Here is a 14,581-nt window from a genome sequence, read left to right on the forward strand (position 1 = left end):
TGACTATATTTGGGGGGGAAGAGTCCAAATCCTTGGTATCGACACTACAGTATGTGCCATTCTGGAATGGCATATTGTATCCACTTGTCTCGCAAGCTTTCCCTTGCACTCAATAGAGATGCGATAGTGAAAAGTTGAGATGTAGGCATGACCGAAATTGGCCAATATGTGCGCAGCTGTGCTCTGCGGCAATACCTGGTGGGACTTCACACACAACTGAATTCATCCCTATGTTATATGCACAAAGGAGTGGGAGTCCCGGGGACTGACCATCACAGAGCTATTGTTGGTAAAGGAAGTTATACATGAACAAATTTAAAGCAAATTAAGGTTTCAAAAAGTTTTCATTAGGTAACAGCAAGTCTTACATCTACAGGTTATGACTTATTAAATTAAGTTGTCTAGTAATTGTACGAAGAACTCAGAATATTTTTGTGACAATGTCTATATTAAAGACAGTATTCTAGTTCAATAACTGGATTCTGAAAAATTGTCACTTGGGTATAGACATTATTTTTTTATATTATACTTTTATACTAAAGTTAGTGCTGTAATCTCTAGCTTTTCAATGTACTATTCTGCAGATTCCTGCAGAACAAGCTCAGATTTAATAATTAGCCACATTTAAAAACAACCACCATGCAGCTTATTGCTCCTGGGAAGTACAGTTCAACAGAAAGCTGTGACCATACATGATAAAGTGTAATGTAATCTATGTAGTCAGAATGCCATTTTGTAAATCACCTTCCAATCCTAACTAGCTGCACAATGACAAATAGCCTCAGAAAATGAAATCCTATACACAGTAATGCAAGTCAGATAGTAACGTATTAACTAACCTATGTGTGTATCAATCACATTCCTCTGTAGTGACAATGGGCTCTATTTACTACAATCCGCATATTGAATGCGGATTGTAGTGTGATATTACCGAGTGAATTCGCATTGCGAATTCAGGTAATATCACAGGGATTTACTATAAATCCCTTGCAGGGACAGAGCTTGCGATAAAGCTCTGTCCCTGCGGATCCCATCCGCACTTTAGTCGCGGTATTTTCGGAAAAAATACCGCGACTAAGAGCCCGCGCATGCCCCGACCGACCACCGCTACTACCCCCCCACCGACGCTAAGCCCCGCCCCCCGCGATCGCGGACCCCCCTCATCCCCCGCGACCCCCCCTCCCTTCATTACACTTACCTGCATCCTCCTGGCCTCCGGTGGTCTTCTCCGGGCTTCCCGATCAGGTGATCTCCCATACTGCACTGGGGCCCGATCACCTGATGACCGGGCCCCAGTGCACTGTGGGAGACCAGCTGACCGGAGAGGAGCCATCACCAGAGGCCCGATCACCGGTCCCTGGATTCAGGTAAGTAAAAAAAAAATGTTTAATTTTTTTTTTTTCTTTTTTTTACAGCAATCAGCTTGCGGTCTATTTAGACCACATAGCTGATTACTGGTACCGGCTCCCGCCTCTGCTCTCCCCGTTAGAGCAGAGTGGGAGCCCGGTAACCGGGGGAGACCCTGGATAACACCACCTCCAGGTGGCGTTATTATCACAGGGCTTCCCCCGGTATTTTTTTACAATTTATTTTTAGTAACTTGCACACAGATCACATTTCCCATTACAATTATGGGAAATGCGATCTGCTTTACTAAAAATAAGTGATACTGGGGGTTGGAGTAGAATTTTACTAATTCTACTCCAATTGCCCTGTAATAAATACAGGTGAAACTAAAATAATGTGAAAAGGGTGTGAAAACACCCTTTTTCACTTTATTTTAGTAAAAATAATGTTAATAAATAGAGCCCAATGTCACTGTCAGCAGCAGTATGAAGGCACCACAATGTGGTTAAGGTTAAAATGCTACTTCAAGCATTTTAATGGTGTTGGCAGTATTACATTTGAACATGCTCGTAACGCTGGTATACTGCTGCAGACAGTGACACTGTTGACACATTGTGTGTATTACTTTTATATACTATATAATCTGATTTCACAAACCAAACAAATATGGAAACCCCATTACATTATTTCAAATAAATAAAATGTGCAGAAAACTGAGTTTCGTTCTGAGTTTGTTTGCAAATTTGTGGAACATTTCATGTCATCTGTCTGTATACCCTCTCCCCTTGTAAGCTCCTAGGAGCAGGGTCCTCCTCCCTACTGCCTCACAGCCCTCTTCTCTAGCACTTCAATGACAGTCTTCAGCTTCCCTGCTGTATTGTGTATGGAGAATTGTGTTGCTAATTGTTACTTGTGCTCTGTTTATATTTTGGTTATTGTAATGTAATGTTCTGTGCACCCTGTACTGTATGTACGGCGCTGTGTACCACTTGTTGCGCCCTATAAATAAAATGTAATAATAATAATAATAATACTTTGGGGTCCTGTTTTGCTACAATACCAATGAATCACCTGTTTCACAATTTACTGGTAAAGTGAAGTAGAGAGGCTAGATCAGATTCACTTCTGATAATAGGAAATTTTACTGTATTGAATAGTCAAAACGTTTTTTTTTTTTTTTTTTACAAAACTCCAAAAACAACTGAGTGCATTCACGATTTAGTTGTCAAGGTATTAAAATTCTCCCACCCAGGCAGCTGATGATGCAAACACAGAAGCATAAGACAGCAGCTGTGGCACTGAGACTAAAAAATTGTTCATTAGAAAATAGCTGGTCCTAAATTTGGAGAAAGTGGATTGCAAATGAAGACCAGGGAACAGTTCATAGTCAGTTAAAAAAAAAAAAAAAAGACAAAAGGAAATTTATTATCCATATAAAAAGTGCCAAAATATTCACCAACATTGTATTCCAACAACTTGCTCACTCCTGGACCATAAACCGCAAGTAATACTAATCACATTGTCTTGCACTAGTATATTGTTCACATGTTTCCACAGTATCCAGAGTCCCTTGAAACTGGAAAAGAGGGATTTCTGTTAGCGGTTGTCCAAATGTCCAGATTCATATATGCATGGAAAGGGTTGAATCTTGAAGAGTATTCCTGCTTGCACATCATGGAGTGGCTTTCGATGTGATCAGAGTGGGGTGACGATTCGCTTACAGGGCAGTAACCATCAAATACATCATTCTGTGGTGCCCAGATAGAACCAAACAGTCCGGACATGGGGGATAAACTTCTAGTGCTGGAGAGGTAAGGCTGCAAATGAACATAATCACCACATAAATGAAATCATTGACAACTAATACTTGCACTATATAAAGATGGGTAAGGGAAGCCTTTTGTAGACGTATGTAACTTGGGGATATTGGCATTTAAAAGCAACCTATTAAAGTTGTATACTGATTTCTGATCATTGTTATTAAATAAAATAGATTAAAAATAAAGGGAAAAGAGCATATAGTACAGCACTCGGACCCCGCGTGATGGTCACAACCTATGGAACAATAGACTGATCACACACCTTCTCTTGCACTATATTTGGGTCTCTTAACCAACCGAAAACAAACTTTGTGATAGATAGGTAGATAGATCACAAAGTTTGTATTCGGTTGGTAATTATATATATATCTAATTATATATATATATATATATATATATATATATATATATATACACACACACACACACAAAGATGAAAGGAGGCGCACAATAGTGAAGTATATAAAAGTAATGAACTTTACTAAAAGGATTAAAAACAATGACATAGGCAGTGTGTGATACATTGCAATATCACAAATCAAGCATGAGTAAGTGGGTGAAAACCGATCACACCAGCATATTTGATGTTATTCCGCGTTTCATTTTGAACCCGTGACGCCACCACAATCACGTTCTAGTCATGCCACGCCCAGGCATGTTTCGTCCAGTCGGACTTCATTAGTGGGGTGTGGCCATCAATCTCCCCTATGTTTATATACCGGCATGTCTGGTCATCTGATTTCATTAGACCAATCACTAGATAAAGTTTGCACAAACTAAACATAGGGAGACACTCATAGAATGTTTGCAAATATAAAAGGTGTCCTCAATCTTCGGACGCCATTTTGTTGTGGATCTCCATACACTAATATAGCCTCCATTTTGTTAAAGTCAGGACTGGTGCTATTATAATATACATCAGAGCGAAGTGTCACCTGGTGGATCTATTCCATAAATTGGATTATCCATAAAACAAGAGTTCCGTGCCTAGAAAATAGGTTAATAAAGTAAATTTCATTACATTTATATACTTCACTATTGTGGGCCTCCTTCCATCTTTGTTCATACAGTACAATACCCTATGGGAGAAGGGCTTATTAGGGGTGATGCACCACGAATATATATGGACATTTTCTGGATGCGCAAAATTGGTTAGCCGGTTTGGTTTTGAGATATATATATATATATATATATATATATATATATACATACATATATATACACACACAAAGGTGTGTGTATATATGATACAATAACGTATAGTGTAATATTTAATTGCAACAGTGATTTAAAAGCTTTAGAATAAAATTTTCCAGTGCAACGGATATTTACATATATGTTTATACGTTGGTAAATATATATATATATATATATATATATATATACACACACACATACATATATACACACACACACACACAAAGTGCAGTGCTCATATAACTATCATCTCAGTGCCATATGGTACAGGATGCATGGCACGACTTACAAGCATTAACATTACCCAGACTTTCTTACATTTAGAGGCACTGGTAGCGTACGAGGCACTGGTAGCGTACGAGGCACTGGTAGCGTACGAGGCACTGGTAGCGTGCGAGGCACTGGTAGCGTGCGAGGCACTGGTAGCGTACGAGGCACTGGTAGCGTACGAGGCACTGGTAGCGTACGAGGCACTGGTAGCGTACGAGGCACTGGTAGCGTACGAGGCACTGGTAGCGTACGAGGCACTGGTGATTATTATTTTGGTTGTAAAGTAGTTGGCATAAAGTGGAAGATTAAGCGCACTGATGTGTGGTGCAAACCATGGCTCCCAGCTCACTCATATCGGACCACCATCCTTTGCCTTGTTAAGGCCCCCATACATCAGAGATTGATTGCAGCAATCGTGCAATTTGCAATTGATTGTGTATAAAAATCTTTCCCTTTTTCAATCGATTGTGGCAATTGTGCAATCTGCAATCGATTGAAAAGGGAAAGATTTTTATACACAATCGATTGCAAATTGCACGATTGCTGCAATCAATCTCTGATGTATGGGGGCCTTTACACAGGTTAGCGTCTGAGTCACACACAGCAGCTGCATGCAGTACCAGCACCAGTCCAAGGTGCCCGTACATTGTCATTTTGTCATATTAGTGATGCAACAAGGGTGCATATTCTATGAAAAAGTCTGAGGAGAGATGCATGGTGCGGTTTAAGTGTAAAGTCTGTGGCGTGTCAAAGAGGCTATTTGGCAAAATTTGAAGATAGGTGTATTGTATTGTGTATATTATATATAATAAGAAGAAAGTGTGTTTGCGTCTGTTTGTCCTTTATGTATGGCCAGAGTTTTGTACCTAGCTCTGCCAAATTTGGCATGGTGGTGTAGTTTGACCAGGATTAGGTTTTTGTCTAGGTTTGAACTTCGTCAGGGCCACACGCTGTCACACAATCCGTAAAAATGGGGACACTCTTAAATGACAGGTTCTGGGGCTGAGGGTCTGGCTTCACTCTGGCAGGTTCATGAGTAGCTCAGCACTCGATACATTCAGACTGTGGCAGACAGCATAATCAATCCACAATCTTTCATCCTGGCAAAGTTTAGCATGGTCACTCAGCCGGCCTAAGGGATTGCAGATGATCCGATGCAAAGTCCTTGGACGCAGTTCAGATCAGTAATGCATGTTAGCAGCTATGTTAGCAAATCCATCCGCAGCTGAATCACCCCCTCTGTTCTGCAGCGATTCTGAAACTCAAGTGATTTTGGAAGCTATACTGGTTTATCTTCTGTAAGTCAGTCTGCTCCTCATATACCCCATTCCAAAGGTATGAGAATACACCTGCCTGCACGGTCATTTACTCCTGCTGTAAGTGTCAACATGTTAACTGTCAAACTGCCCGCTACATACTAACTATATGTAAGTGTGTGTGTATATATTTATATTGCACCTTGAATGACAATTTGCTCAATTTAACTTAATCATCTGTAGTTTTGAAGACATTCACTTACAGAATTACTGACGTAGCTTGTCGGTTCCCAGGAGCTTGGCATGGTAGGAGCTGGAGGAGGAGGTGGTGGTGGTACTGGGGGAGTCATGTTCCACGTAGACTGACACTGGTCAATGAAAGCTGGATTTTGTACTTCAGGACACGAGTAACCATTGTGGTAGTTCATGTTTTCTGGAAAAATGGAGTACATGAAAGCATTTCTGTATTTCTTTTCATTTAAATCACTGATTAATATAAACAAATAGGTCTAGCCATTGGTTAATGTAATGTTTTGTAGACACTTTAATGCAAAAATGTACAATCCGCAACCCAGGTGATTGGTCTGCAGGAAGCTTGCTATTTCTTACTGCCAAGTCTTGTTTTCTCTCCATTCCAGCCCAATAGTAACGCACTCTACTATTAGGGGTAGGAACCGGTTACAAAGAATTAGGTAGATGCACGGTTACTTGCCTTATCCTCATCTGCAGCGCACTGACAGTCTGCTGCAACAAATATTGGAGCATTTGTGCTTCCAGATTGAATTACATTGCCATATATATTCTCGCTGCTTCTCTTATATTGAGCTCTTTTGTTTTTACTTCTATATGTCGGTTTGAATATGTTTTTATTAATATTTAAATTAATTATTAAAAGTTACGTTTTAGTTTTAAACGCAATTGATAACGAGAGAGTTCCTCATCTCTAATTTTTTGTTCTGTTCCATATTTTACTCTCAGGTGTTTACCCCCACATATGTGATACTGGTTATAAATATTTACCATGGGATCCAACTTGATTAGTGGGCTATCAATAATTATGATTTAATCTGTATTACTATCTTGTCAATCTATTATTTTTTGTCTTACCAGTGCTCAGGCTTTCCCCTACCCTTTTTCTATTGTGATTGCACACTCACAGTGCAAAGCGACCAAATAGCTATTTCCCCGACTGCAGCAGTGAGTGCACATCGAGTGGATGTCAGTGTAAAAGAGGAACACCACCAGCCACCAGCGCGCGCACTTCCATCCCAACAGCGCGTTGAACAGTGATGAGGGATAGTACAGCAATGAGGATATTTTCCTTTAATAGTTTCTACGTATTTAAAATTTTTAAGCAAGTTAAAATTTCATTGTGACCTTTTCAAATGAGTACAATCGTCCAATGTGGCCCACTGACCAAAAGATGATGTGTTCCCCTGCTTTACGTTAGGCAGGCAAGGAGTAGTCCCTTATATACTGCCTCCGGTACATCTATATATCAAAACCATCTGAGTAAAAATGTATATAAATTATCCTTCTGGCTAAAGACATTTAAAAACTACCAGCAGGAAACCAAAAGTATATTTTAAGCATGGATCAGATAATGATTTGTGGGAGGTTAGCTAAGAAAAAGAACTCTCATATCAAAATCTCTCTTGAAGGCAAATACAAATGGCTGCCATACATAGACGCAGTTGGCAGTGCAGACAGAGTCTCAACTGGGCATTACAAATCTCTACTCACTAAAGAATGTGATTGTAGTTGCAATAGTAGTCTAGAATCATAAAACATTAATAACAGCATGAAAAACAGAAAAAAATATTATTACAGCCTGATGTTTAAAAACGTTTACAGCATGAGAATGCTGCTGTGTAGTGCTTAAATGCTGGGTGACAGGTGCGGATTAGAAAAGGAGAGTTATGGTAAAACTTACCCTTGTTAACTCTTTCTTCGGTCCATAGGGTCCACAGGGGAGACAATGGGGTGTAGGTGGGACTTGGAGGACTGGACACCAACAGCAAAGCTTTTCAATGCTAGGATGCTCCGGTCCTTCCCCCTATACCCCGACCACAGCCTGAGGGCAACACAGTTTTGTTAACAAGCCCAAAGCAGGAGCAGGATAGGAGAGAAGGAAGAATCACATTCTAACACAGGAGGTGGTAAGTGACCAAGAAAATAAACCCATAGAAGCCATGTGCTTCAGGGCCGGTGCCCTGTAGACCCTATGGACTTCGAAGAAAGAGTAAACAAGGGTAAGTTTTACCATAACTCTCCTTTTCTTCTTCAGGATCCACAGGGCTCCACAAGGGAGACAATGGTGGATGTCCCGAAGCAGTTGTTCAAGGGCGGGGACGTTCCTGAGCTGAGAGGAGAACCCGGCGCTCGAAGGAAGCATCCTGAGAGGCAAATGTATCAAAGGCATAGAACCTTAGAAAGGTGTGGACAGAGGACCATGTAGCCGCCTTGCATAGTTGCTCAGCAGAGACTCCACGTCAAGCTGCCCACGAGAGACCCACAGAGCGAGTAGAATGAGCAGATACTGAAGCCGGTACATGGAGGCCAGTCTGCGTGTAAGCCTGTGAGATAGTCATGCGGCTCCATCTGGTGTTTTTTAGCTGGCCATCACTTCTTATGGAATCCATAGAAGATGAAGAGGGAGTCCGATTTCCTGATGGAACTAGTACGGTCCACGGAGATCTTCAGAGCACGGACTACATCTAAAGAGGCCTCAACTGCCGAGAGGTCTGATGATTGAAAGGCCGGAACCACAATTTCCTCATTAAGGTTGAAACGAGAAACCACCTTGGGAAGGAATCCAGGGTGCATTCTAAGAACAGCCCTGTCCTGATGAAAGATCAAAAAGGGGGAGCGACCCTAAATCCGATACACTACGGGCAGAAGAGCAGAGAGCCACTTGACATATACATATTCGAGGGGTTTGAATGGAGGTGCCTGAAGTGCGTGGATAACCACTGACAATTCCCATGGAGCCACAGGAGGGACAAAGGGGGGTTGTATACATAGAAGACATTCCAGGAAGGCGTGAACATCCGATACAGGAGCAATTCTGCGCTGGAACCAGATGGAGAGGGCAGAGACGTGCACTTTCAGAGATGCTAGGCAGAGACCAGCCTGAAGAAAGGAAAGTATTCTAGAAACCTTAAAAACTTGAGGGTCATAGTTTCTAGGAGCACACCACTGAAAAAATGTATGCCAAAATTCTGGCCGAGGCCGGTTTATGTTCTCTGAGCATGGTCTGGACCACAGAGCTAGAAAATCCCTTAGCCCTTAGGAGGGATGTCTCAAGAGCCAAGCCGTTAAAGACAGGCGGGCCAGGTCCTGATGTAGCAGGGACCCTGAAACAACAGGTCTAGCCGCAGAGGAAGTTGAAGAGGTATGCCAAATGGAAGCTCCACTTCACAGATAATGGGTCCCACAAAGGCCGCGTTGTGACCCCTTGTCCTGGCTCCATACACTGGAAGTTTGTGGTTGCGTCTTGAGGCCATGAGGTCCACATCTGGTAGACCCCATTTGTCCACTAGGAGTTGAAAGACTTCCAGATGTAGAGACCACTCTCCTTAATGCACGTCGTGACGTCTAAGGAAATCCGGTTCCCAATTGAGAATTCCTGGGATGAATACAGCAGAGATGGCTGGAAGATGGCGTTCGGCCCATGTGAGAATGTGGGACACTTCTGCCATTGCTGTCGGACTTTGAGTGCCTCCTTGGTGATTAAGGTAGGCCACTGCCGTGGTGTTGCGGACTGTACTTGCACTGGCCTGCTCTGAATAATATCCTGAGCCAGAGAGAGACCTCTGTAGATGTCTCGGAGTTCCAGGATGTTGATTGGTAAGACCGCCTCAGCTGGAGAGGATCAGGTGTTGTAGGGGCCTGTCGTGAAACTAAGCAAACTCCACTATGTTGAAGGTGGACACCATGGATCCCAGGGTCTGCATTGCAGAGTGAATTGACACTCGGTGACTGTGTAGTAGTCTGCACACCCAGTATTGTAATACCGAGATTTTGTCTGCTGTTAAGAAGATTCTCTGAACCGGAGAGTGTCCTCAGGTGTCCTAAGGCGAGCTCAGGGAGGACAGAAACCTCCCGTGGAGCAGAAGGGCATCCCAGATGTACCATTCTTTGAGAAGGTGTCAAGGAAGACTTTTTCCAGTAGATCAGCCAACCGTGCATGTTAGAAAGGCAATGGTTACCTGTAGATGGCGGTGAAGAATTTCTGGGGAGCTAGCCAACAGCAAGAGATTGTCTAAGTATGGGAGCAGTCTGATCCCTTGACGACAAAATTAGGCCGCCATAAATGCCATGATCTTGGTAAAGACCTGAGGAGCCGTTGAAAGGCCAAAAGGCAGAGCCTGAAATTGGTAATGTTACTGTAGTATAACAAACTGGAGATACTGTTGATGAGACGGCGCTATAGGTACATGTAGGTAAGCATCCAGAATGTCCAGAGACACAATAAAAGTCCCCAGGTTCCATAGCCAGGATAGTAGAGCAGAGGGTTTCCATACAAAACCTGGGCACCCTGATAAACTTGTTCAGAGACTTGAGGTTAGGCCGGTGAGATCTGTTGGGCTTCTGAACCAAGAAAAGGGTAGAATAATAGCCCTTCCCTTGCTGTGAGGAGGGGACTGGGATTATTACTCCTGAGAACAGCAAGGACTGAATGTCCTTTTGGAGCAGCAGTGCCTTACTTGAGTCTGATGGAGGTCCTGTGCAAAAGAACTGCTGGGAGGGTCACCTCAGCAAGGTGATGGCATATAGTGGGAGACCACTTCTCTTACCCAGGTGTCTGATGTGCTCTGACGCCAGAACTGGGCGAATTGAAGAAGTCGGCCTCCCACCCTGGGAAAGGCAGACGTCAAGCTGAAGGCTTGTCCTCAGATTTGGTAGGTGGAAATCTAGTAGCCCAGGTCTGTTTGATCCTAGGCTTGGAGGCCCTAGAAGATGCCTTGGAAAGGACTGACCTTTAGCTTTTCTTTGAGGATGAAAGGACGACATCCGAGGCTTCGCATTATATGCCAAATGCAGGAACGCAGTCTTGGAAGCTGCCAAGGTAGTCTAATTCTGGGTCAAATCTGTCTTCCATGAGCAGAGCCAAACAATACGGCGGGTTACTACAGGAGTGGGAGATGTCTTGGAATGTAGGAGACCCCTTATCCATAAGCTGCTTCACACAAATAGAAGGCTGCATCTCTAATGTGAGATATGTAGGACAGCTTGTTCCCTCGAAGCATCAGAGGGAAATGTCTTTTCTAGGGCCCCTGCCCAACTCTCAATGGCTTTTGCCACCCAGGCCATAGCCCTAGCAGGACAAGTAATGCCTCCTGTAAGAGAGTATATTGATTTCGACAAGCTTCCATCCTTCGATCCGTAGTCTCCTTCAAGGAGGTTGCAGTATGGATCGATATGGTCTCATTCTTCACCAGATACGTCGGGTGAGAATCCACTGCTGGGGGAACTTCCTATTTAGTGCAATCAATAGCGGGAAGAGGGTAAAAGGAACTTAAATGTTTAGGCAGCTGAAATCTTTTACTGGGCATATTCCATGCCTCACTCATATGATCAGATAGCTGATCAGAGTGAGGAAACTCTGGTAACACTACACTTACGAGCAGCTTCTGTCCCCTCTATTTGTAGAATAGATTTTACAGCTCTCAAAAGTACAGGTATATTCAATTTAGAGGCGGGTTCCTAGTCTCCCGAGGGGGAGTGAGAGTGAGATAGATCTGAGTCTTCTGCCTTTCCAGATAATTCAGAATCTGATAGCTGGGTGGATTGGGAAGATAACACAGCACGCTTAGTAGGTTTACTAGGTAAGAGTTTCTCCTTTAGCAACCTTTGTTGAAAGGCTGTAGAGGCATCCGCCAGACTCTGCACTGAGGTAGAAAGTACATCTACCCATGGGAGAGGCAAGGGAGTTGCAGGGAGTACCGGCTGTGGCCATCCCATAAAGGGAGCTACCACAGGGACCGTTAGGTGGTCCGCAACCTGTAAAAAGTAGCCCAGGGTAGGACCCGAGGAGAGGACACCGGGGCTGATGGGCCCGGGGTAGTATAACAAGATACACAAAGGCCATCCTGAATGTGGTCCTCTGAAGCTAAGCCTGCTGAGCTGGACTTCCAAGACACCAGAGTGGGAGCGGCAGGTTGTTTGTTATTCTTGCCTCTGCCAGACATAGCTGCAAGAATATTGTCACACACAATCTGACACTGTGCAGTGAGCAGCTCAGATATATGTGCAATATGGCACAGTGTAGTGCGCAACAGCAATATATATTATGTGATAGCCCTTACAAATATAGGGAGATGTGAGGTACAATGAACCCCCTATACTTTAGTATGCCAGGGTTATAGTAGAATAAAGGGAAAGGAATAAGCTGACAGTAATAGGAAAAATTAAAACATACAGCAGAGCTAGCACAAGTCACATACAAATGCAGAATATACAATATAACTGCAGTGGGCACTAAAATTAACTACCCAGACCGCAGTGGCTGGTAGAATATAGCGCTGTAAAACCTGGCCCTAGGGAGAGGTATACAAGGAGACTGGACCCAGCGTTCCCGTAGACCTGATTGCAGCAAATGGCTGCTGTGAGTCAGTGGGGGAGGAGGGTGAAGGAAGAGCAGGTCAGGGAGCAGCAAGACCGCAGTGGGATGGCGCCCTGAGCTGGGGGAGGGGCTGCAGGGAGAGCGCCTTCTCCCCTATGCTGGCATTAATCACTGGGTCCCCTGGCCTTAAATTGTGCCTTGCGCCAGTGCTTGTACTCCCTGGTGGTCTAGTGGAGTCCCAGGCGAACCGGTGTCCACATCAGCGCCTCCGGTCTGTCTCCCAAGACCAGAGGCAAGACTTCGCATTGGACGCGGTTACCTGCAAGCGGGGATCCGCCTTACCTGTCCCCTTGAGTCCCGGGAACCTTGCTAGCTAGGTCCCCCACAGAACCCCACCGAGAGTACCTTGCAGAGGGCTGGTGTCACGGTGCCGCAGAGGGGTGATGGAGCAGCAGTGCAGACATCCAAAGGACTGTCTCACGCTGCTGCTCAGAAGTAAAATGAATGAAAATAACAAAATCATAAAAAAATAAGCTTGGGCTGTTTAATAGCAGCCCCACTGTTAAAACGGTGAACCAGCTCCTGCTGGACACCAACAAAACAGTTGCCCTCAGGCTGTGGGTGGGGTATAGGGGGAAGGACCGGAGCATCCTGGGATTGAAAAGCTTTGCTGTTGGTGTCCGGTCCTCCAAGTCCCTCCTACACCCCATTGTCTCCCCCGTGGAGCCCTATGGACCCTGAAGATGAAACATTATTTAAAAGCTGGAGCACACCGTTTTGTGACAATATCTTAAGAAAATGCATTAGTCTATCCATAGCCTTGGTAGTTGCATTACAAATGCCTTCCTACAGCCACATTTGTTGGGAAAATGTAATCACCTGAGTGAGTCTGCCCATTATTTTATGGTGGCAATGATTTAAAAAGTAAAACCAGTTTGAAAAACTCAGACCTGCCAGAATCACGCCAATGCCTGCATATCACAGGCCATTATGTTTACTCCGTAGTGCGTCCAATGATACAATAAACCATTGCAAAGTGTGTCCTGAACATTAAAGATGATAAAGAAAAAAACTAAACAAAGTGCAATAAAAAACATATCAAGAAATGAATGATTTTAGAGAAGTAAAACAATAAATATGATATAGTGTCTTTATAGACCATAAAAAGATAACCTATAATAAAGATTTGCAGCAATAAAATACAACAAAACGAAAATCAGACAATCACTATATAAGGATTATATTGTACCACAGCATAATAAAGATTTTTCTGTTATGGATACTTAGGGTATAACGCATTGAAACTGGAACATGACAGATATAAGGCAGACTGACATTTTCTATTTTATGGAGGTTATCACATTTTAATGGCCTTTCTCACTAGTAACAAATGGAAAAGTCAAAGGGAGTGTAGGTTCCTTTCATTTTCAGCGGGATAACAATTTACCATCAGACAAATTTATTTACAAAAAACAAGTGTATAAGCTACAGATGTGTCCTTACACATCTTTGCTGCAGTCGCGCTAAAAAGCCCCTCTCGGTGTGCCAGGTCCCGTGAGAGACAGCTAGCATCGGGAGTCTTTTTTGCCGAAAATGTGTCAAAGTATCAATGCGACTACGACAAACCAGCAGACTGTGCTGATTAATTTGATGTGTGACACTTACTAAATTTATATACGACAATCTCTGAATCTGTATACTAAGTGCTACAACAGGGGTCTTCAACCTTTAAGACAGTGTGGGCTACATAAAAATATGCAACGAAGCCTGAGGGCCACTAAGTTATACTGCGGTATTTCGAACCTACCCCCTCCTCACACAATTATGTCCCTTAACTGCCCCCTCCCACAATTATAATTATGCCCATAACTGTCCCTCCTCCTCCATTATGTCAGATAGTTGCCCCCATCCTCAAACAATTATGTCCTATAACAGCCCCCTCTGCAGTGCCCCTTATACAGTGCCCTCAGTAGTGATCCCCCCCCCTATGCAGTGGCCCCAGTGGTGGTCCCCATTATGCAGTACCCCCAGTAGTAGTCCCCCCCATGCAGTGCCCCTTATATAGTGCCCCCAGTAGTACTCCCCCCTATGCAGTGCCACTTATATAATGCCCCCAGTAGTAG

The 14,581-nt window shown here is 43.6% G+C and overlaps 1 protein-coding gene across 1 annotated transcript in view; it reads right to left on the reverse strand.

Annotated features, from left to right (window-relative positions):
- Window positions 1-2,432: 2,432 nt before the first annotated feature.
- The window catches only part of TMEM131L (transmembrane 131 like), a 135,220-nt gene continuing 123,071 nt past the window's right edge, over window positions 2,433-14,581 (reverse strand). Inside the window, exons 34-35 of the mRNA XM_088475318.1 lie at window positions 6,154-6,323; window positions 2,433-3,164 (exon numbers count right to left, since the gene is read on the reverse strand). Of these exons, the coding sequence (XP_088331444.1) occupies window positions 2,889-3,164; window positions 6,154-6,323 (446 nt within the window). The 3' untranslated portion in view covers window positions 2,433-2,888. The remainder of the gene's footprint in view (window positions 3,165-6,153; window positions 6,324-14,581) is intronic.

The sequence above is a fragment of the Taudactylus pleione genome, unplaced genomic scaffold (assembly GCF_031769625.1).
Source record: "Taudactylus pleione unplaced genomic scaffold, aTauple2 ptg000170l, whole genome shotgun sequence".
In the NCBI taxonomy this organism is placed as follows: Eukaryota; Metazoa; Chordata; class Amphibia; order Anura; family Myobatrachidae; genus Taudactylus; species Taudactylus pleione.